The 24,003-nt window shown below is 31.2% G+C and overlaps 1 protein-coding gene across 1 annotated transcript in view; it reads right to left on the reverse strand.

Moving 5' to 3' along the window:
• Positions 1-1,331: 1,331 nt before the first annotated feature.
• The window catches only part of LOC129958102 (protein phosphatase 1 regulatory subunit 3B-like), a 29,263-nt gene continuing 6,591 nt past the window's right edge, over positions 1,332-24,003 (reverse strand). The window contains exons 2-3 of the mRNA XM_056070299.1: positions 10,469-11,754; positions 1,332-5,116 (exon numbers count right to left, since the gene is read on the reverse strand). Coding sequence (XP_055926274.1) covers positions 10,807-11,682 — 876 coding nt within the window. The 5' untranslated portion in view covers positions 11,683-11,754 and the 3' untranslated portion in view covers positions 1,332-5,116; positions 10,469-10,806. The remainder of the gene's footprint in view (positions 5,117-10,468; positions 11,755-24,003) is intronic.

Raw genomic sequence — 24,003 nt, forward strand, 5'->3', positions numbered from 1 at the left:
TTACAGCCACAACGTGACGCAGTCTGAAGCAAATATTTCCATATCTTTGTACTTCGTTTTAACCTTACCTGTTGCAGATCGTCTTCGGCAATCTTACTTGCAATTTGGCTGAATAAAATTCCCTCATTTTTAAAGCTAAAGCCGCAAACGATACATTTTTATCGCATTTCTTTTTATTGATTTTCAAAATCCGTCTGCCATTTTTAGGACACCCAGGCATTTTCATTAAGGCTGTGATTGGCGATATTCATTTACAATATTATATTCTCTAAATGTATTTTAATCTAGAGTTTACGAAATAAAGGCTTCTAATGTACGAAAAAAACTAATTAAATCTCTAGCTGTCAGCATATTAAAAAAATTGGAAATCGCGAGCACAGCGAAAAGATAAAAAGTTGCATCGTGATTTTTAACAACACTACGGCTATTTTGGGATGAACCTCGCCATTTTGAACCACGATCAGGTAACGAGGGTGACGTCTGAGACGGCAATCTCTCTTCTCCAAACTCCCACACCATACCACGGAGGACGTTTGGCCCCTAGGATTTAACGTGCACCAGACCACTCACACGACGGTTCTTCGATGGAATCGGGTATCCACCCTGAAACCCTCCGGTTTCCGAAACTCTTTTTTAATCTTGTTTGTAACAGGACATGGTCCATTCCCTTCTTTTCTTCATCGTTTCCATTTATCAGAAGACTATTGCTCTTTTGGAGAAGTCGGCGATCCCATCCACTTTGCGACATCTTGCCCGTTTACTCTTTCATAGCACCGCCAAAAATCCTTATCCTCGCTAGAAAGTGTCTGGTACAAAAGAGTCCTTAATAACTCATCTTCCAAAAAAAAGAATCATAAATGTGATTAGATTATTAATTGATCAAGGAAAACTGCTTCAATTAGATTAATCCTATTCATTTCTTAGGACACCATTTAATTCACCTCGCATTTTATTCATAATTTATTCTTTTAACTCCCTCAAGTTACTAATATTTATAATTCCTTTATATTTTTCACTCATACTGTACATTATAATGCTCATTCATCCAGTTTTTTGTACTCGAGATATTTTTCATTCTAGTTTTTATAATTTCTTGTTATATCGTTTGTTTATGGTTTTTGTCATTTGTTTGTTTATTTCCTTTTAATTGTAGTGAAACTTTTTAAAAATAAAGTTAACCTACATCTATACCAAACCGGAAAGGGGCCACATGAGCTCTAGAAACGGAGGTGTGGTGTTAAGTGTTAACCGAAACTTTAGCACCAGGTCACCACGGTTCCTAAGTTGTACCTTGAATATTAAATAATAGTGTAAAAAGAAGAACCAATAAATATTTATATAAAATACTTTTATTGTATTGAGAAGGAAATCATATGAATATTCTACAAGTAAACTCGACTGCTAATAGTATGGCACACAGTCAAGTTGTAGCTAGTTCGAAGCATTCGGCAAATTCTCAAAATTCGCCAACAGCAGCACAATCACAGTACATGATATATAAACAATGACCTCAGTCTCAAAAATGATACAACTATAATTCTGAAAATGAATTATCAACCAAGGAACATATCCATTCTTAAAATGACTTATCTACAAATACTGTTGGTATGTAAATATATATGCAACAAACCAATTCAACAAGTTAAATATACTTTTTTTATATACAACAAAATTTAAAATGTCAACAAATATTTCGAGTCAATTTTATCAACACATAACTCAAACATTTGAATATAAATTCCACTACTCACTTCAACTCAGAGAGCTGCTGGTCACCAAATGAAACTCAAATGAGAAGCTCTTTTGTATTATTACCAGTTCGTGGGATGATATTTATTTACAAATGATATGCACATACACAATTCACACTCTTCAGAATATTTTTCTACCATCATAAAGTTATGAATTCCAGCAAATCTTTTATTTATCAGACTTCGGTTTCGGTTTAAACTATACGATGGCTTGTTTAAATTTTTTAAAAAAGAAGAAAAAATGACAAAAAGCTGCTCAGGAAGATGAGAAAAACTGTTCCGATGCCTTCTCGGTGAATTTTTCTCAACTTATTGATTACTAATTATCAATTATGAAAACTGTTATGCGATACTCACTGGCTCGCATTACTAGCTTAAAAATCTAAGCCATGCCAATTAAAGTTATGAGTTTATGCATGCGCTGAACCTTACAAAAATTAATAACCAAAAACATGAGAATTCTTTTGCAGTCCATTCGCGAACAAATAAATTACCCCATGTTTCTGGTTATGAAACAATTTACTCTCTTTTATAGGTCCCCCCCCCCGGGATGGTGAATTTTTGACTAAAAATAAAGGAATTTTTCTTTTCATTTGGTATAAATACCTCTTAAAAGTTTGAAAGCATTATTATTATTAATATTTCTTGAACATAATTAAGAGTTTCTTATTTCAAACCAATGTTCGTGACCTCATTAACAGGAAAAGTTTCATCTTTTTCCAGCCAAATTCTTTAAAAATAACCAACGCCCTGAAACAAAATCGATCGGTCTGTAATGCATTTATTTCCAAAAAGCAGATGTGCTTGAATTAAAATCCGTCAATACTTTTTAACACAGTATTATAATGATAAGAGGCAAATAAATCATTTATTAGCTCATTATAGTACTGTGTTTGCAAACAATTATTTCATTTCATTAATTCTTATATTACATTTCATATGTTAATGAAAGTGGATATTTGATACAGATGTTCTAATTGTATAAGCACGTTTGAACACATATTATCGATAGTCCAAAACTAAAAATGATCATGCATTTATTATACTGATGGAAAACTTATCGGCACTTATACCAGTCTTTTCAATTGCGTGTTACCAATGTAAATAAGAATGGCAAAACGCTAACAGTGGTATAAATAATGAGGTGCATATACAAATAATCACCGAATAGTTAATCAAACACATTAAATGGCTGTTTAGATTTTATTTTGACAATCACAATTTGCATGCATATTCATTCATATTTTAATCACTCAAATCAAAGCTGACAGCTTTTCAAAAGTACAATAGACATCAAAATTCAAAAGCAATCACTGAATCTGCTTGAAACCAAATATCTAATGAGCACTTGGGGGGGGGGGGTGTCTTGTTTTACGCGTAAATTTCCTCCTAATTTTATTCCATGCTTCTCAGAATACCAAACCGATTCTATCTAAAGTAGATATAACTTCCCACAAAATTAACATAACATTCTATCTTATACGTGAAATGTACGTAAAATTGCTCACTACTTCCGGAAATATTGATTCTCTTATCAATCAACCTTTGTTTAAAAAATTCAGAATGATCCTGAGACTATAAAAACTATATAATTTATAATTAAATACTTTAAAAAAACAAGTGTTGCTTCATCACCGAAAATATTATACAAAAAAATTACTTCCCAGATTTACAGACTTGTTACAGCTAATTTTTTCTGTATAATATATAGATATTTCTTGAAAAATTAAATAAACCGAATTAACAATTCAGGATCTATTGTTTTTTGGCAAAATTTAGATGGGCCTCCACTCTTCCTTACAATAATGGTTTTCAAACATATCAACTATTATTGTGAGAAAAAATAAGAAGAATAATCAATCTAATGATAATTATTCATGCTATGAGCTTCAAATAGAATCATTTTTTTCAGCTTATAGCTGCTTTTGAAAATTAAGTTAAAAGGGAGAAAAAATCATAAAACAATTCCTTTATAAATTTTTATAAATTCCGGCCATAAAACTATTTGTATTACAAGAAAAATTAAGTTTCGATTCTTGTATTTTAAAAAAATAAAAAATATTTAAAAATGCGCGATAAAAACTTTGCTCATTTATCATTGCACTTTTTAATTTTTCAAATATCACTGCAAAAATTTATCACATTTATTTTACAAAGAATAATTTTATTCTTTTAGAATTTCTAGAAGCTTCTCTTTATATTAATAAAAACACTGAATGAGTATTTAAGAAAATTGTTTTAGATTCAGCCAGGTTTAGAGATATCAATTCACAATTCAGTACCACTAAAAACAAAAAAGTAAACGAAATAAACTTCATCCTATAATTTTTTTTTACAAACTTTGCACAAAATACAAGTTTCCATAGATGTTTCCTTCAATTTTAGAGCCAACAATTTATTCCATAACGAACTTCATAAATATTCTTAAACAAATTTTTAAATAAAATTATTTGTTTTAAAAACATAAGATGCTTTTGTTTACAGGGATATGAATATAATAAATAGGAATTAAAAAATCAACATTTGAACAATTGTATATACACAGCATGAATTATTATATTATAATAAATGGAACTTGCTAGTATTAAATATTGAAATATTTTGGAAGTTAAAACATGATTATTTCTATTAATCTTTATGCGCATGCAATCTTCATAAGAAACGCTTCAGAATATATTTTCGGAAGCATTAAGTTATCACTCCAGGTTCGTAACAACACATGGATATTAATTACTACTAAATTCTCCTAAAAAGTTCCCTTTAAAAAAAATTTTTTTAATCTATAAGAAAAGGGGGTATATTTTAAAACAAACATCAAAACAGAAGCCCAAGCACTTAAAAAAAATTCAAATTCAAACGAATGAACAGCCTTTTTCCATCACACCTCAGCATCTTCAAACCAGGCGCTGTTTTATGAAAGATAAAAGAGATTAAAACATCTTAAAGTTTTCCAAGAGTTTCAAGTCTTGGAACTGCTTGCATTGCATATGTGATAATATAGAATATTTCAAAATATTTCAAATGGCTTTTCTATAATCTGTAAACGATAAAAAATGTCACAAGAAAAAACTGATTTGAAACAGAAAACATCAACAATGAAAGAATACAAGAAGAACATATTCACAGCCTCCGTCATTTCTTTCGTACTTTTGGGGAGTTCGTAAGATGCATAGATCTTGTTTCTGGAGAAAGATTTAGATGCAATGAAAAAAGTTTTTTTTCTCTTCTAAAAAAAAAAAAAAATATGCATTGGCAAAAAAAACTGGTTCCTTTAATTGTTAGCCTGATACCAGACAGACATCAACCTTCATTCTCAGCCAGCCAAAACATGAAAATGCAAACAGCTGGATTTTTGACATTTTATCCTGTAAAGAAAACAATATATCAATAAATTACACGTATTTAAGGAACGGCAAAAAAATAAAAATGAACTTCAAGAAATACTGCATTAAACCAAGGAATTAATTTTTTTTTTTTCTTCAAAGCATATCAGAGAAATTCAAAAATATTAAATATAAAATGAATTAAATTTCAAAATAAAAAGAATAAATGATAATGTTAAACACTGAGCAAACAAGGAAATAAATTTGGCATTGCGTGAATTATTGTCACCATTTTTAAAACAAACAGCTTAATATCGATTAAACGAATTTTTTACCAATTAATTTCAAAACGAATACATTTTTCTAACTCGACGAATAAAAAAAGTGTATATTTGTGTTTCTATCAGTAGAAGCATAATTCTGAATTAAGAATCTTCATTAACTTCAATTAAAAATGTTGCAAAGTTATAATATTTGAAAAAAAAAAGGATTTTGTGAAAATTTTGTGTGGAATAAATGGGGATAATTTCGCGTACAACAAAGAAAGCTCAAGACAAAGGTAGTATTGCTATGGTAACCATAATTGTAGCTTCGTGCTACTGCTACAAAACAGACGGTACTAATATATTTTTTCCCATAACAGTAACCCACTGTTAAAACCGATTACGACAAGTCATTAGGCCAGCAAACTGTACCTTTAGGGGTTTATACATCTTTTTTAGAATAAGAAAACATTAAAAATAAAGATCCATTAATTTATTGGTTAATACTGAATATATTTTTTTACCTACATCATATCCAATTGATTAATAATTTATTTTTAAGATATCAATGATATGTAAAAAGATCATACAATACTCCTCACAGGTTTTTATTATTAAATTCAAGTTATAATGTGTCTAAGTTATTGCTACATTACACGCGAGTATGTAAATATATGTACCATTTAAAAAGACTTGTTTTATTAAAAGAATATACAATGTTACTAACTGATAGGCAGTTAAATTGATGTGGAAGTCGTGAGTATTAAAATTGTTAAGGAAATCGATTTTATATTAATACGTACAATCTGTCAAAAAAAGTATTGGAACACACTACAAGTTCACAGATTTTTACAATATTTTACTTAAATGTACAAATGAAACCAAAACAAAGAAATGAATGTTATTTTGACATATACTAATCATAATAATTTAAACAAAACTCTCATATTGATATAATTACGGTTATAATTGAAAATAAAAGAAATTACGTAAAAAAAACTTGCTCAAAAAAGTATTGGGACACTTCCTAATAAAATTAGAAAAACATTGCAAACTTAAAAGTTAATATCTTTTTTGGCCATATTATAACCTCACAGTCTATTTGACATGGATTGGTTCAATTTTTTGCAAAATGATCCATCTTGGCCCACTCTTTATCAAATGTTTTCTTAAATCCTGCTTTTTAGAAATTTCATATTAATACAGTTTTTGCTGCAAATAATCCCATGCATGCTCAATGGGATTAAAGTCTGTACAGGAGTCTTAATAACACCAGGGCAGTGGTAGAGGACCATTACTTGCAAATATCAACAGCAGGTTTCGGATCATTATCTTGGTATAGTTTAAAATGTCTTAAGATTTCCAGCTTGCTCGCAATTTGCTTTAGATTTCGCTTGAGAATGGCACGATAGACATATTTATTCATTGTATCGTCCATAAAGTGCAAGCTCCCGACACCAGTGCTTGCCATACAACCCTAGACTATTTGATTGCCACCTCCATATTTGACGTTAGGCATAAATTTTTGACATGCATTTCTGTATTTGTTTCCCGCCAAACTTTTTGCTTGCCATCCGATCCGAAAATATTATATTTACTTTCATCAACAATAATTACATTTTTCTAAAATTCTTTTGGCTGATTTACATATATTTTAGCAAATGCCAGCCTAGCTTGTCGATTTGCTTTGCTGATGTAGGGCTTGGAGGTACTCTGCCATGATAGAAATGTTTTACGAAAACATTTCTAACAGTTTCAGGATTTACTGATTTTACGAACTTAATTTTACATTGTCGAGTCTCCAGCTTTCGAATTAAACTATACTTGGATTTAACAATCCACTTCCCTTCACAATCATTAAATGTCCTTGGATGCTCTGCTCTTTGCTTGTTTTTAATACTATTTATTTTCTTGAACCTGTGAATAATGTTAAAAACAGTAGACTTACTCAATTTCAAGATATGTCCTATGCAGCGAACAGATTTTCCATTTTTCCAATGACTTATTACAAGATTTCGCATATCAATCGATATATCTTGTTTCTCACCATTTTTTTCTATAAGAAATCTTATCTATTGAAATTTTTATGTTTAAAATTATAGTCTTAAAAAGTGGTAGTAAATTCAATTCTGTTGATGTGCCATATGTTTGTTGAATTTCTCATTTCAAAAGTGTCCTAATACTTTTTTTTACTTCTATTTGCTTTTGAATTATATTTGAAAAGCTAGATCAAATTATTTCAATAAATAAATCAATAAAATTTTCCTTATAAATTGCACACCAAATGTTAAAATATTTCTTGATTCATTTTGATTACATTTTAATATAATAAATAGTTTTATAAATAGCTTTGTAGTTATTCATGCCAAGTGTCCCAATATTTTTTTTTGTGTGTGTGTAACTGTATGTAGAAAGAAATCTGGCGTTCATCTAGACGAATTTTTGCTTTATATCGAACTATTTCAATGATTTAAAAGTTAAAAATAATTTGTGCTACAGAAAAAAAAACTTATGTCTGAAAAAATTCAGTGATATTAAAAAAAAAAAAAAAAAAAAAAAAAAAAAACACTCTCGTTAGCCAATGACGAGGAATAAAAGTTTACAAAAAGTTATGTTTAATCTCTGTACTGCCATTAAATCTTTACAATCAAATATTAATACGATGTACACAATTTCTTTATTAGCCTTTATTATCACCTTTGTTTCTATGTTTGTCCATTTAACCAAATTTGCAACTTTTTTCATTTTTTTTAAGAAAAAAAATGTAAAATTTTTATAACGAATGACGCAGAATGTATGAATCGGAAAAACCAATGTCAATGCCGAAAAAAATAAAGCAAATGTTAAAAAAAAAGTTCAATGCTATAAGAATATCATTTATTTTTTACGCTGATACGATTCTAATTGTTCAATATGTATTCATAAATTTTGTTGATGAGTTCACTCAAGATGGAATATAGTCTGTAGAAACCGTTGACATCTGAATAAGAGTTAAAAATTCAGACAATTGGTTTGTCTATAATTAAGTAGAAGTTGGAATTGGTCAATCTTTGCAATCTTAATCTTATTGTATTATTATCAAAAACGAATCGTTTTGACCGTGAAATAAGTGCAGATGTACCCAAATCGAAATTGTAGAAAACAAAAAAAAAAAAAAAAAAAAAAAACGTTAGCCATTTATAAATTTAGTCACATGTATAAATCTGCATAAATGTGGTTCGAATATTTCATAAAATCCAATGACTCTCCAGGCATAAAAAACAAATACCATTTAGAGTTTTCCTGTTTAAATTTTAAAGGAAGCTAAATATTTGGCATTTTATTTTTATTTGCAAGGGCAGAACACTTTAGACAGTTCAGAATTACTTGCGCAAGCGGTTATCTTAATCGGTATAGATAAAAATAAAGACATAAAAAAGTCGCAAAAATTGGATCAAAGTTGTATTTAATCAATGCAATGGGGTGAAGTGATGAGGCTAAGGTCAACTGTAGGACATGAGCTCTTTTAACCCATCGTAATCAGTTTCAAGCATTTCATCCAATTTATCGTATTGTCACCCGGTGCTGATTGACAAACACGTGTTGGATGCCGGCGACTCTTTTATCAGTTATCCGTTCCCTCTTACAAGGTCGGGATTCCTTGTTTTCATTTTTTAAGGCATTTGCACAATCTCACATGGGTCATCAACATGCAACATCGAAACGGAAGCTTGCGACGATCACAGAGCAGATATTCAAATATAAGAATTATATTTGACGGCTTATCATCGATTTTTAAATTATATGACAAACATTACAAAGCTGTGTATAAATGAAAGGATCTAATAATATATTTTATGACTTATTTATATTTGTCCAGCTTTTTCACTCCCTATATCCGGATGTTCTCTTAAGCAACGCCAAAAAGGAAAAAAAAATGCAAATTTATTTTTCCAATTTGTTCTTAATGTCTTAAAACTGAAGTATTATATTTAATATGACCAAGAGATTTTCTACGGAAGTCTAAATTTAAACTCAATATTTGTTGAATGTTCAAAATTATATATAAAAAAGAACTAAATAAATCCTTATAAATTTTGTATCGTAGAATTAAATGGAAGATTTTATTCAGCATGGTGTTTTTCGATTCGCATACTTTCTACAAATTGATAATCGTAATCACATGCGTTAAACTTAAAATGGAAATCTGTACAGGATCTAGAACTATCGATTTTAGTATGTGCTCAGAAAAAAAGTAAAAATTTAAATTAGATTAAAAATAATTAAAATATTAACACAGTCATTTCTTCTACTTCAGGGCACACTATCTTGAAAAAAATACGTTTACATTACTTAGATTTTTTTTAAAAAATAACCATTTAGTAATACCAAATTTTGATGCAATTTTGTTTTTATTTCAATATTTTTTTTCATAATTAATCACAATTTGTAACAATATTTTTTTTTTGTTATAACGAAATTTATATCAATTTTATCGTTTCATCCAATTTTTCCCTTGAGCACTTTCACCAGTGTCAAAGTTCTAAAAAAAATTGCTTCTTGAAGACATTGATTCCAACAAAAAAGAATTTCCACTATTGCTTCTCACTGACTTAACAATTTAAGAACAGAAAAATCAAACCTAATTATCGAATTGAGGATGATTGACTCGAATTGAGGATGATGAAAATTACCTTCGGAAATGGTTCTTCAGTGACGAATCCACTTTTCATGAGTCAGAAAAAGTGAATAAACATAATTGTAGAATATGGGGCTCGGAGAACCCGCACGGTTATCAAAAGTCAAGATTTGTTCAGCGAATTTACGAATACATAATCGCCTTCAGCTGAATGCCTACAAAGTGCAAATTGTGCAAGATTTACACTTTAATATCATTAATAAAATTCTTTGAGTTGTAATTTACGAATACTTAATCGGTTTTCGCGTAATATTTTTTATTCGAAAGTTATGAGGTACGGAAACCCCGACAATAATTAATGAACACCCTATATTATGGTATAAAATTTTGAACAAGAGGTACGAGAATTTAAGGAGATTTTTAATTATAGATCTCAATTAGATGAAAATACTATGACAAATATCTAAAACTTGATTGTTAAGTAGTTTTGACGAAAATATTATAAATACTAACCTGAAATTACGAGTGCAAAGATGAAAAATTGGTGTTTCCTTTTCCATCATGAGAACAGCTTTTCAAAAAGTAGTTTTCCTACCATAGTTCAACCATCCGAGTAAGAAAACTTGGAAGAATTTGAACAGATGATGAACTGACGCCTCGTTTGGCGGCAAGAAGATGTATAAAATGGACGATTTAACTTCACATTTATGCTCTCCTACAGGTGCTGATATGACAACTGATTATTTTGGCATTTTATACAAACATATCATTTGCCCGCAAATGGAATGCATAAATATAACTTGGCAAGGTTTGTAGGTAAATGAATAGCAGTCCGAGATCTTAATATTCGGTTACCAATAAGGTCCTTCAGTGATCAAGTGGTTCCAGCTCGCGAACTCTGACCACGAGTTGATATTCACTTGCAGAGCATCAGTGACTTTCTTCGTGTAAGGAGTGGGCGAAGGTGAATCTTTGGTGCTTACTGCAGCAAGTTTATAGTTTTCACCATCGTTATTGTCCCAGTACTCTTGTCCATTACACTTGAAACACACGCAGAACTCAACTGTTTCAAATTTAGCTGCAGATGATGGTATGCACAATGTGAAAGAGAAGGTATCGTACTGTGAGTTGCCGGACTGTATACCACTTGGGGCGTAGGAAGCAGCTATATCTTGACTACTGCACCATTTGTCGAAAGTGACCCTCACGAAGACTTCTTTATCGAATGCGATGTTCCTGACCTTGATGGTCCCTGTGATAGTGTCATCACCTTCTCTGACAATGACATTTTCCAGGGAGACATTGTTTTTCTGAATCTTATCTCTGAACGCCAGATAATCAGATGCTGGCTGAGCAAATTGAACTGTCCACTGGATGTCAGAAGTGGGATTTGGTTTCACACCCTTGATAACTTGTGCCAAGAACTCGTCTGTCCATTTGGGAGGACAGTTTGAAGGTTCTGACATAATCTTAACTTGTGTGAGAGCCAGTCCTTTGTCGTCTGCAAACCAAACACGTTTCTTCCCCTCTCTGCCATTGTCAAAATTGGACTTTTCCATCAAACAGGACCCGAGGTCCCCTAAATTGTCGAAAGCAGAGTTGAGGGTGTTGTTGTGTCTATTGTTATTGTGAAGATCTCTGAAGTGACCGTAACCAAAATCCATAAAAGACGGTGTGTTGAAAATGGGAGGACTGGCAGACAGAATCATCTCCAAATCAATTGGCATGATTACGATTCTTCGGCTGAATGTCGGTTCAATTGAAACCAAGGACGAAGGTCTTCGACCATTTCAAGGATACTGTAAAACGATAAGAAAAAAAAAGATTATAAAATCGAAAAACAGTAACAATAAAAGATATGAAAAGTTCAGTATCCAAGTGTGAGATATGATTTAAACTTCACCATACTAAGATCACTATTATGTCTTAAGAGAACTGATAATAAGCTCCGGTAAAAGGTAAATTTTGAAGTGTTTTCTAATCGAAGAGATGAGATGTCTTAAAGAATCGATTTATTTTTTATTAATATGTTAAGTTCCGATTAAATCATGTGATTCAAATATTTATTCCCAGCACTGCATAAACCAGAGTTGGATAACTTAATGTCGCGGTGGTCAATACATTCATGCAAATAAAAAATAATCAGTTTTCGAAGTGAATGAAGTTTTCAGAAATATAGTATATCTTAGTTACTCATTCTGGTTTCTAATACACTTATTTAAAAAAGAAATACATATAATATTAAAGTATCACATAGGCACAGAAGTATTTAGATTTGATTAGCGAAGGATTCATATCATTACTACATCTTTCAAATCCAACTATAAAATTAAAGAGCATTCTCAATCCCCGTTTCGATGACCTGTACTCGTCTGGAGAGAGACATTTTCCTCTCTTGTGGCTTTCCGGGATTCTTTGAAATCTGTTTAGTTGCCAGATTTATGACCAAATCCGTAAGGCCACAGGTCTTCGGAAAGCGGCTTTAGGGTGTTTATAAAAGGAATTACAGACATAAGATAGTCATAAATATTCGAATGTTTAGTAATTAAAGTCGTATGCTATACACTATATGTACTAAATATATTGGTATAATTAAAAATGAAATTTGAACGACATTCGCGATTATTCTGCAGTTCATGATGGCAAATATATGTATTAAAATAATTAATATTTCCTTATATGAAAATCGAGATTTATTCTTTACAATTTATGAAAGTATTCAAATAATGTACAGAATTTCTTGTGTTAACTTTTTCAGTCGTCTAAAGCTTTGTGTTCTGCAATATTAATTTCAAAACAATCAAGTCAATGTTCTCAAACTTCTAACAGACAATTTCACCGAGATTATATAGTAATCGGCATATCTTCGGGAAGTGTGAAGAAAGCGGAACGCGATGATAACTAGTAGAGCTTCCGCAGTTATTCTTGGCGGGAAGAGAGCGCCCGAGTCAGGGAAGTCCTAATAAATAAGCTGTCACACCACAGGAAACAACCCAATTTTCTTCCTTATCGAACGTCCCACATTCATCAGGAATAGCTCTGCTTTCCTTTCTGAAGATATACAACAAATATATCCGAAGAGGGGGGGGTATATATTCTTAAAAAATTAGATCATTCGACTGAAATCGATTTTATTAACTACAACGATATAAAAAGACTATTTGGATGCATCTCTGCAGCTAAATTCTTACGTTTTGAAACAAAAACTTTACACTTATGACCCGTTACATTATTATATAAATATTTAATATTTCTATGGAAATATTTATATATGAAATTAGTATACAAGATTATTTAAAAGTTTGTTTTTCATTCTATTTCAAACTCCGGGCTCGTGCAAAAAAGCACCAACTTCAAAATCGTTCTCGAAGTAAAATCACACGATCTTCAAATGTTAAGAACTACATATAAATTAGGTTTAGTTCAGTTATATTAACGTCCCGGTTTCAAAGCATTACTAGGGCTATTTTGGGATGGATCTCAAAATTTTGAATCACAGTCGAAAGACAAGGACGACACCCGATATATAAATTAGGAATGAAAAGTATTTAACACGGAAGATATTTAGCATATTAAAGCATTACCTAGCATAAAAAAAAGGGCTAAAATATGAATGAAGAATTTAAATAAAACGTTTTGAACCACGAGATAATTTTTTTTTCGAAGCGCAGAAGATTACAACCCAAGCATGCACTGAGAAGGGGGAGGGAATTATTCAAGAAAATGAAGCAATTTCTTTTCAGTTCCAATTTTACCATTAAAACTTTAATGAATCCTCAAATATACGATGTCTCGTATCCTTATTATATAAGGAAAGGCATTCGTTTTTTTTTCTATTAGTCCTTAAAGTATGTAAGCAAAGCTTTGTATGATCCTGCCAAACCAATGAATAAAAATTCACTGCATCTTTCATAAACTAACAGTTTGGAGAATAAATATATTTCAAAAATTTTAAATATCACTATAAGGTAAAAGATGCCTTGAAATTTCCAAATAAGCTAATTATGTATTTAAAAAAAACATATGTAATACAGATTTAAATTTTTGTAGAAAAAATATACTAGACAACTAGATATTAGGGCACGCGCATTATCATTACAGGTGTGTCACAGCGGAGTCTCATACAAGAAGCTACCCACCGTTTGAGAATGTTATCACCAAGATGTTTCCGTTTCATTCATCGAGTTCAGCTGAACAAAGAGACCGACATCTGGCATTTATCACGAACGCGTTTCGCTTTCAGATGCACTGAAACGAATGAAGAGTACTGTCAAATGCAGATTGACATTATGCGTGTATGCTGGAACCGCGATTTTAACACTATGCTGTCCAACGATACCACGTTGGTGCCCCACGAATTTTTATTTCATTTTAATTGTTTATTATTAATTATTATTCTTATTACATGGAAGGTATTATTATTTTATTTTATAAATATGATATTCAGAAAATCTCAAAAAACGATGACGGCAGCTCTAAACAAAAGAATCTACCCAGATCTGCGAATGGTCTAGTGTTAAACTCTCTTTGAATCATGGAATTACAAAAGAGATAAGCATTTCCAGAGGACTCCGTGCGAAATTTAAAAAACTAAAAATTAAAATAGGTATCAAGAATTAAATAAAATTATGCGAGATTAGACGCTCAACTTTTATTTTTAGAATAAAAAAACTCAAATTTGTCGATTCTAATATATTTTAGCTACGGGAAATGGCGATTAATCGGTAATTAATAATAACAGCTAATTAATAAATAACCGATCAACGTGATAAATCGATTCATCATTTTACCAGTCATTAACAACCGATTAATCCCATTAACCTTAACATATAAAAATTTAATTAAATGAACTAGCATAAGATGCGTAGTTCAACCCAGTCTCGTCACATTAACTGCATCGCATTTGAAGTGAGCCGAATGTAAATTTATCAGTTTCATTTAGTAGTTAGGAAAATAAGACAGTTTTAACAAAGCAGTTAAACAATTTCGTTAGAATATTCGAATCCTTTCTGCGAGAATCATTCATCATAATCAAGATTGGATAGATCAATAGGTTTTAACGTATTATCAGTTCTCAGGAAGAACAAACACTACAATTGTCATTTCCATGTTCACCAAAACCACCACTGCGTCATTAAGCTATGCTCATCATATCTATTTTCAACATATATGAGACAAATGGATTCAAAAATTAAACAGGCAGGGCACATTAGATGAATTTTACGCAGTAGCGGATTTCCGCAGTAGTTGCCTAGAGCCGCTGGAGTGAAAAGACGTTTGACCAAGTAGGTCCATTAAGAATATATTAGCGTAGTTGACGAATAATTTTTTTTAATTAAAAATTAAATTTTTGGATGTTTAAAATTAATTATTAAAATCTTTACTGCACACATTAAAATATAATTATTTATAGTATACTGATATATTAATTATTCGTTTACTGGTTATGTTCTATTCCATTCGGCAGGTCCTGTAAAAAATTGAATTTAAAATTTATTATTTTCTTATAATATATCAAAAATTAAATGCTTTTATTTATAAGTAATGAAATCATTAATAATTGCGATTAAATTTTGTCTAGTATTTTATTACTTTAATTCATTTTTCCGATGATACACGTTAAAAAAAATAAAACATTTTTACAAAATTAAAATAAAATTTGTAATTTAAATATATTATTAACATGTTGATTAAACTAGAAATAAGTTGAAATGTAATATTAAATTTCCAATTTATTAGAAGAAAGGCCACATTATGTGCATTGTATAGGACCTCGAACTTGATCTAGTGAAAGCATTCTTAAGTTTTAAAACAACTAAAGCATTCTTTAAAATTGTTATGCATCATTCCGCTATGGATTAATTCGTTTCTATTTTTCTTTCTTTTTTTTTATATCTTCCTATTAAAATTAGTCTTGAATAGTAACTTTTTTCCTCATAAACCTCAGATTCAAAACTACTGAAACCAAATTGACACCTAGAAATAGAAACAATAACTATCAGAAATATACACTGAACTTTTAATAATTTATGCATTATCGTTCATTCTGACAAGAATCATACCTACTTATAATTAAATCTTAACGTTTTGGCCGAAATATAATGAAATGATTTTGAAGACAAATAATCTTGCTAATTTTCTGTCAACTTTAACACTCCAGTTGTGTATCCCGCGATTTTCGCGAGTTGCTAATCGGTCCATTTTTCTACTGCATCTAGCGTTTTTTGCAGTTTGGAGTGTTTATTTTTACGATTACAGATTATTTTTTATTATATCATATTGTCGTGTAACATATAGTATCACTTCACTTTCTTTGAAAAATATTTGAACTTATTTGCAAACGCATCTAAATAGTAATTTTAAAAAATTACTCGGTCAGAGGGTTAACTCGACAAATATTAATATTCCTTGCCATCTGTATTAATATATCTTTGTTTTTAGTTTCGAATTACCAATTAATTTGTTCAATGAATCAAACGAACAAAATTTCAAAAGTCAGAATCGAGCAAGATGTTTATATGGCACGCATAGCGAAACAATTGCAACACTCAAAAAAGCACGTGGTGCGATGGATCAAAAGACAAGTGTCCAAACGGTTAATTGAATCTTTTCCCGATAAAAAGATTACACCTATAATATAAACTTTACCGATAAACAAGATCTAAGAATGTTTTCTTTTTAAACTTTTCTCCAGCCGCTGCGGAAAAGAGGGGGAAAAAGTCATTGATAACAAGCAATAGATAACTTATCCTATTTTTTGATTTGGAAGTTTTGTTTATTTCGATTGTTATAGAATTTTTAGGATAAACACCAAAAAAGGTAATTACGATATTTTTGTTGACTGAAGGTCAATTTCGTGGATTTTCTTTTAGCAACACATTTCATGTCCAATTCGTATTTTTATCAAAGTTTCAACATAATTTTAACCGTTTTTATTTTTAAAATTCCAGATTTAACCTTTTCATAAAATCTGCAAACTTAAGAAATCGTCAAAAAATTTAGTGCTTTTAATTTTTCCTCAATTGAACTGCAGATTATTCTATAAAACAAGTTGTGAAAAATGGTCCCTTTTTTACCAATTGTTTCCGATTGTTTCAATTCCTTTCGAATCTGTCATTGACATTTAAAATTGTTTTAGAAAGCTGGAACGATATTTCTTTTACTGCACTTTTTTTTTATCAGAATTAAAATAATTACATTTTACTAATGTGTTTACTCGTCAAGCATGCTTACATTAAAAAAAAAAAGATTAAAACACTGTAATGAAACGATGGTTAAGAAAAATGAACACATACACAAAAACACGTTCTGGCGACTGAATCAAATGTTTTGAAGTTGTTTTTGATCAGCACATTCACCTCAATGGTTTTAATTATCTTGACAATTACATCCGAGTTTAGCAAATTATTGGCTGGCAATTTAACGGCGACATTATCATGCAACCGGCCTATGTTTGTAATTTATAAAAGTGAAAGTTAAGAAAACACGAGTTAACCCTTATAAGACTATAACGAATTAAGTATTTAGGAAACATCAGAAATGAAAAGTGACAACGAAATTTTATTGAACTTTTTCCAAATAAATTCTTAAGCATCAAAAATTAAGTAGAATTAAGGAACATATTCATTTCATGAATGGTTAAAAACTACCGATTCTAATATTTTGCAAACAAAAAAAGCCTTAAGCTATATTTCTTTTAAATCTCTTTGTATAGGGCAATGATACAATTCTATTTTGATGCGACGCTTTTTGAAACCTTAAAATTAATCCTTATTACAGCGGTTGTCAAAGGCTAATCCTTTTTTCTCTTTCTTCCTCTCCTCGTGTATGCGAAAACTGCGACAAGAACCGTTTCTTCTAGATACGTACTCGCCTGACCTTTTCAAGGTTGACAGTGGCAGCGAATTGAACGGAGGAAATAAACAACTCACTCCAATAACTGAATGGATGATGAACTGACTCGATTCCATCAGTACGGGAAATGCAGCATCAACTTTAATTCAGAAATGATTCCAAAAGCGGAAATGTTTGATGTACTGTCTTCGATTAAACATTCTTATTTACGACAACACCATTGCATTGCAGCGATATTTTTCGACCTTATTTCACGTTTTAAATGGTTTGTTTGGCTTTTTCTTTGCATCTTAAATAAGATATTATCTACAAATGACGGATGGTTAAAACGGGATGTTGAAATTTCGTAACTTGATTAGAAGGTTATATAATAGACATTTATCAAGTAATTGTTTCAATACGTTGAACAATTAATACAAAGATACTGTTAGCTTAAGATAAGGAAATTCTCTAAAATGACTCATTTAACATTTGGATTTTGTTGTTACCGTTTATATATTAAAGAATAAGCAAAATTGTGCTATTTTAAAATTCCTTCAAATACTACATTATTTTATGTCATCTCTTTAAAAGATGCCATAAAAGCTATTAAGCGATGGAATAAATTTTGAACTGTAACATTTAATTTCCACAAAAGATATTAGGTTTACCAAAAAGCGAGGAAGGTTACTGCCAAAATTCTTTACACCCAGATCATATTTCTATAATTTTTAAGCGAGATAGATTTCATTGATAGTCAGATTTTTGGAAAAGATGGCATATTTGTACTAAAGATTCAATTATCTGATACAAACTTCAGAGGAAGAAGGTTTGTTTTTACGAAATGTTTTTAAAATAGAAATAAACTGGATAATTTATTAAAAGCGCAACAACTTCGAAAACATTTCAATTTTCGGGGCCATTCTTACATTACGACTTGAACCTTTCCTGAAAATATTTATCTAAATAGCCGATTATAAGGCGGCTTAGGATTATGGCAGCAACTAAAAATTGCTTTAACAGAAATAAAATTGAACAATTAGATGAACTGTAAAATAATTTGAAATTTCTAGGAGAACTTCATAACATTGTAATGTTACTTAGGCAATTATATCAATACTAATTATAGTAAAATGTTGATATAATTAGCTATAAATCTACAACAATCACAACTAGATAGAATCAGCAGCACAAGTTGACAGACGTTAAAAGCAAGGAGAGACTGAATCAAAGGCGAACGATATAATACATACTATCACCCGATTTTCGGGTTTTAGAAAGACTTCCATGAAATTAAACTATCCATTTTAAATATGAATTTTTTTCTAAAAGGGCATTCTGCAGCTAATTTGTAAGACTAAAAATAATTGATATATTTGAGCAAAATTTAAATTCATTAGAATCATATTTTGGGTTTAAAACTATCCATTATATACCCCATAACTTTTGCCGTTTTGTCATCTTCGAGTTGCCAGTTTTTAAGTAACTTACTACTAAAAGAAATCAGAAAACATTGTCAGTTTTCCTTGCATCTCAGATCAGAAACCTCAGAAGGGTACCTTACAATCAAGAGATTTAAAATATTCAGGACTGGGAGCATAAGAAACAAAATTATGTTCCAATTTCCTGTACAGCAATAGTTGTAGCGATTGACATTGAAATCCTTGCAGGAGACAAGGGACAACCTTTGGAATTTTCATTATGACTCCTGATTACATAAAGGAAACAAGTACGTCATAATGTAGAGAGATAAAGGCAATTTTTAAAATTAGACACCATTATCTGCGTTTTTCTTCGATGGAGGAAGATAGCGATACAAAAAGAGGAAAATATTTCCGCGATTTAAGGTGAATGCGAATTCCTGGATGATAAATTATATTTTTATAACGCAGAAGTAAAGCTTCTGCATTTAAAAGTATAAAAATTTATAAATGGTGTTGCAACTTCTTAAGAAAGTATCGAAAGAGATATTACACTGAAACTCTAAATTAAAAATTTTAACTGTAGATATCATTTGCCCGAAGAACTTGCCACTGCATTCTACTTTTCTGCATTGTAGCAGAAAAATTTCACACCCGCAATCATGATTCAAACCTTACATTTAATATTAAATTATTTTCATTGGATACTTTGCCACTCTTTTTAAAAAAATTTTATATAATTATTTCTTCTCGGGCTCTTGCCGCTGTAACTTAATCATCCAAAGAAGTCCACAAGTCTCCTATTGAAAGCTACTGTGCTCAAATGACGAGTTCGAACAAAACGATTCAAAATGAGTCAATAAATCTTTCAAAATACAAAAATATAATTTAAGCCACTAAATTACACGAGCTAAAAAGAAAATCTAATGCATTCATTCATAAACAGGCAAGTTTGGTTTTTATTTAAATTCAAGGATAGACAGAGCTACTCCGATGTTTCGTGTCAGTCCATGATGAATCGAGTTATTTGTTCCGCTAAGCAGAAGACAAACAACAGTGATATTTCTGTTAACCATTTATCAAAATCGAATGAATAGATTCGATTCAAGAATTTTTCAATGCAAAATGGTTACACGGAACGAACATCTATTCGCTCATAAAAGAAATAACGTCTTAAAAATAGAATGAATTATCGACCTCCGCTTCTCAGACAAAGTCCATAATAATTCGCCTATCAAACAAGAACTATATTTTATGATATATTTTCCTAGAAGTGCACTGCCAGCTTAAAGGAGCAGATAACGAACAAATCAGCAAAATGCCCAAAAATCAAAGCACTCTAGAAACCCGAAAATCACTTTCAACATTTTCCAGTCCGTTAATGATACGAATTCCGACATTTCAAAGAAATTCCTACAAAATCGAGACGTCCGAACTCAAACATAAATTGAATAAAACTCAAAAGTTTAATTATTGAAAGGCGCTAAAAGTTGGTATGGAAACCAGCGGAAATGGTTCCCCCGAAAATATTTCGCATACTCTAATAAAGATTCGCCTAAAATTGCGGACCTTGAGTAAGACCGCAAATGCTTTGCATGGCTCTGGCGATCATTGGCAAAGAAATACAGGTGCTTGGCGTGAATCTAGCATTTTTACAGCATCTTGCGAATATGTATTTCAGACACCTTTACCAATCGACAAACCAAAATTTGACACGGAACTGCAGTTGTAATCACATAATCGCATGCCGAATTGCATTGATTTAAGTCATTGTGTTTACATGCATGCGAATAGAGATCGATAGATTGTCAAGCCTTCGACAAATTTGGTTCAAAATTTGATATATATTCTTATCTTAAATGCTAAACTTGTGTGCCAAATTTTATCTATCTTGCTCTTTCTATCACCGCATTCACTTAACCTCGAACAACTAGACTTCCTCAGAATGGATTACGTTCAAAATTTGATTGTAAGTCCATATACCAACTTTCACCCATTTAGATCAAAGCATTTTTAAGCTATCATGTTCACAGACAAAATGCCAAAGATGTTTTTTAAACCTAGACATTTCTGAAACGTGGAGAATAATCAAAATATCGTGCTCGAATTTTTTCACGATTACAATATTTTCTCTACACTTTGTAAACGTTAAAGTAATTACACATAATCCACAAAAACCAAGTATTAAATAAACAACATGATAGGCTTCAACTAATTAGAAAATAAAATAATAAAGAGTTAAAATATTTAAATAAGTCATTACTTAAATTTAAATAAAAGCATAGTTAACAGCATGTTTTTGAAGACTTTTAAACAAAATAGATTGTTATATGAAAGTTAAAAAACATGGATAAATAAATAAAAATTAATACTTTCAGAAATATTTTACAATTTATAAAATATTTCATAGTTAACTGAATTAGCATTAAAAATTTCAAACTGATTGTTTTATGAAAATCAGTAAAAGATTTTTTAAAAAATGAATAGCTATATGATAAATATTCATGAATTAAAACTAAAGTACGTTAAAATGCCCTTCATCCCCCAAAAATCTGATATATGTGCTATTCGTGTTATGGTAATAGGCTTACAAATCGGAGAAGTGGGGGGGGGAGGTGATAAAGGAACATATCCTGGGTGCCACTCTAAATAAGCGCAAAGATGACAAAATATTATTACGATTATGCCCTTTTTAAAGTAGAAAACAATAACACAATCCAAACACGATTTACTCCCGTTATACCATTGCTCATGGCATTCGTGTTCCACCCTTGTTTACTTTCTATTTTCTGTTGAAATTAATGAAACTCAAAACAGATATAAATGCTTAGTTTAGTTTAATTTGGTTTAGTTATATTGACCTCTCATTTTAAAGCAACAATTGGGGTAACCTCGTAGGGGCAGAGCTCGTAGTTTTGAACAGCGGTTAATGACGAGAACAACACCTGAGCTGGGAACCTCCCCCCCCCCTCCAAACTTCCACACTACAAAAGCGAGGGGGAGTTTGGCTCCGATGGATTTAACGTGCACCAGACCCACTTACACGACGGTTTATCGGTGGAATCGAGTCTCGAAACTGAAGCCCTTCGGTTTCGAAGCCGAGACCTTACCACAAGGACACCGCGACCTCCAGATATAAATGCAGGAATTGCATAGTTTGTGTTGTACGGCACAAAAGCCATTTTTGGCTAAGCTGCGCCACACTCATGCAGGAATTACGTAGATGAAACATTACATTAGCGAGATATTTGAATAATTTCTGAAAATAATTGCACGCAAAGAAGAAGCTTGCAGAATAATATCGAAAATTCAAGCAACAGCAACGGGTTCAAAGGACCAAAAGCAAAAACAAAACTATAAATTTTGGATGCAGTATGTTCAAGATATTAACAATGATGAAGCAAATATCATAAATGTGTTGTTTTTTTTAAACTAAAAGCGCATACAGGCGGATATATTGGCACCGTAACGAATTAAAATATTCACACTACGGTCTGCTACATTTTAATCCTCCTTGTTAATACTAAATGGTTACAAACACCAAATTGATATTAATTGGCTATATACGTCAAAATAATTAAACCCTCGTAAATAAATCATATGCCAGCTGAAAGCAATGTTCTACAAGGAATAGCAAAGATTAATGAGACCCTCTATTGCAAGTATTCTTTTTAACATACTGATAAGGTTACAATGCTAACAAAAATTAATTAGTAAGACCGAAATCTTTGATCTGTACGCGGAACCAATTCAATGGTACATCACGATTTCCACGGCCATTCTGCAACGAGATATTTCGTACTATTTCATGCTGAAGTAAGATGTTTTTTGACCAGTCATAGAAAAGGGCAAGTCACGTCCTTGAACCTTATTTGCGTTTTGAGTGAGCGAGCGAGCGAGGACTTCCGCCACATTAAAAAGAAGTTTACCTTCCGACTACGGCCGGCTCTTTTTCAAGAACAGCACGTGGATGACACGAGGGATTGACAGTTGAATGGTTGGTTGGTTGATGAAGTTTATTGGCGCAAGAACCATTTTTGATTAAACTGCGCCAAACATACGGTAAGATTAATCCTATTTTAAAGGTTTAAAAATTTCTTTCTAAATTGCATCATTTTCCTGAACTTGTCAACCTGTACAATCTACAAAACGTAAGAGCATGGTAAAACAGAATCTAAAAGTTATTTAAGAATCAAATCAAAAAGTAAAAGCCAATCATTTTTAAAAAGGTAAAAAGGTGGGGATGGGGTACTTTATGAAGAATATCTTTTAATTTAATTTGAGGAGAGTGAAAGTAGCGAATTCGTTCATTGTTAAATTGTGAACATTCTATTAAAATGTGAAGAACCGTCATAGGACACTGACATGCTGTACATCGGGGTGCGGGTTCCCCCAACAGCAAATGTTTATGTGTGAGCCGTGTATGGCCAATTCTTAATCTGGTAAGAATGGTATCAAATTTTCTACTAGGCAAACAAGGCCAACAATCGATTAGATGTTTTATTTATAGATGATGACAGTTGAATGGAACTTCAATTTAAGGAAAGGCCTATTAGTACAAGAAGAAAGGTTACCAAAGTTAACAGTGTTAAGAGGTATCGCAGAATTAATATTTTAGCGACGAGCTTTAGTGATATTAACTCTCCATACTGAAGCAACATGAGGGCTATTTTGGGACAAACTTCGTAATATTGTGCCGCAGTCAAATGACGAAGATGGCACTATTATTTACACTTCTTCCACCGGCGACGACTTAATATTTCAAAACATTTTTGTACGAAAAATTCTCCCGCG

Source organism: Argiope bruennichi, chromosome 2 (assembly GCF_947563725.1).
Source record: "Argiope bruennichi chromosome 2, qqArgBrue1.1, whole genome shotgun sequence".
NCBI classification, from domain to species: domain Eukaryota; kingdom Metazoa; phylum Arthropoda; class Arachnida; order Araneae; family Araneidae; genus Argiope; species Argiope bruennichi.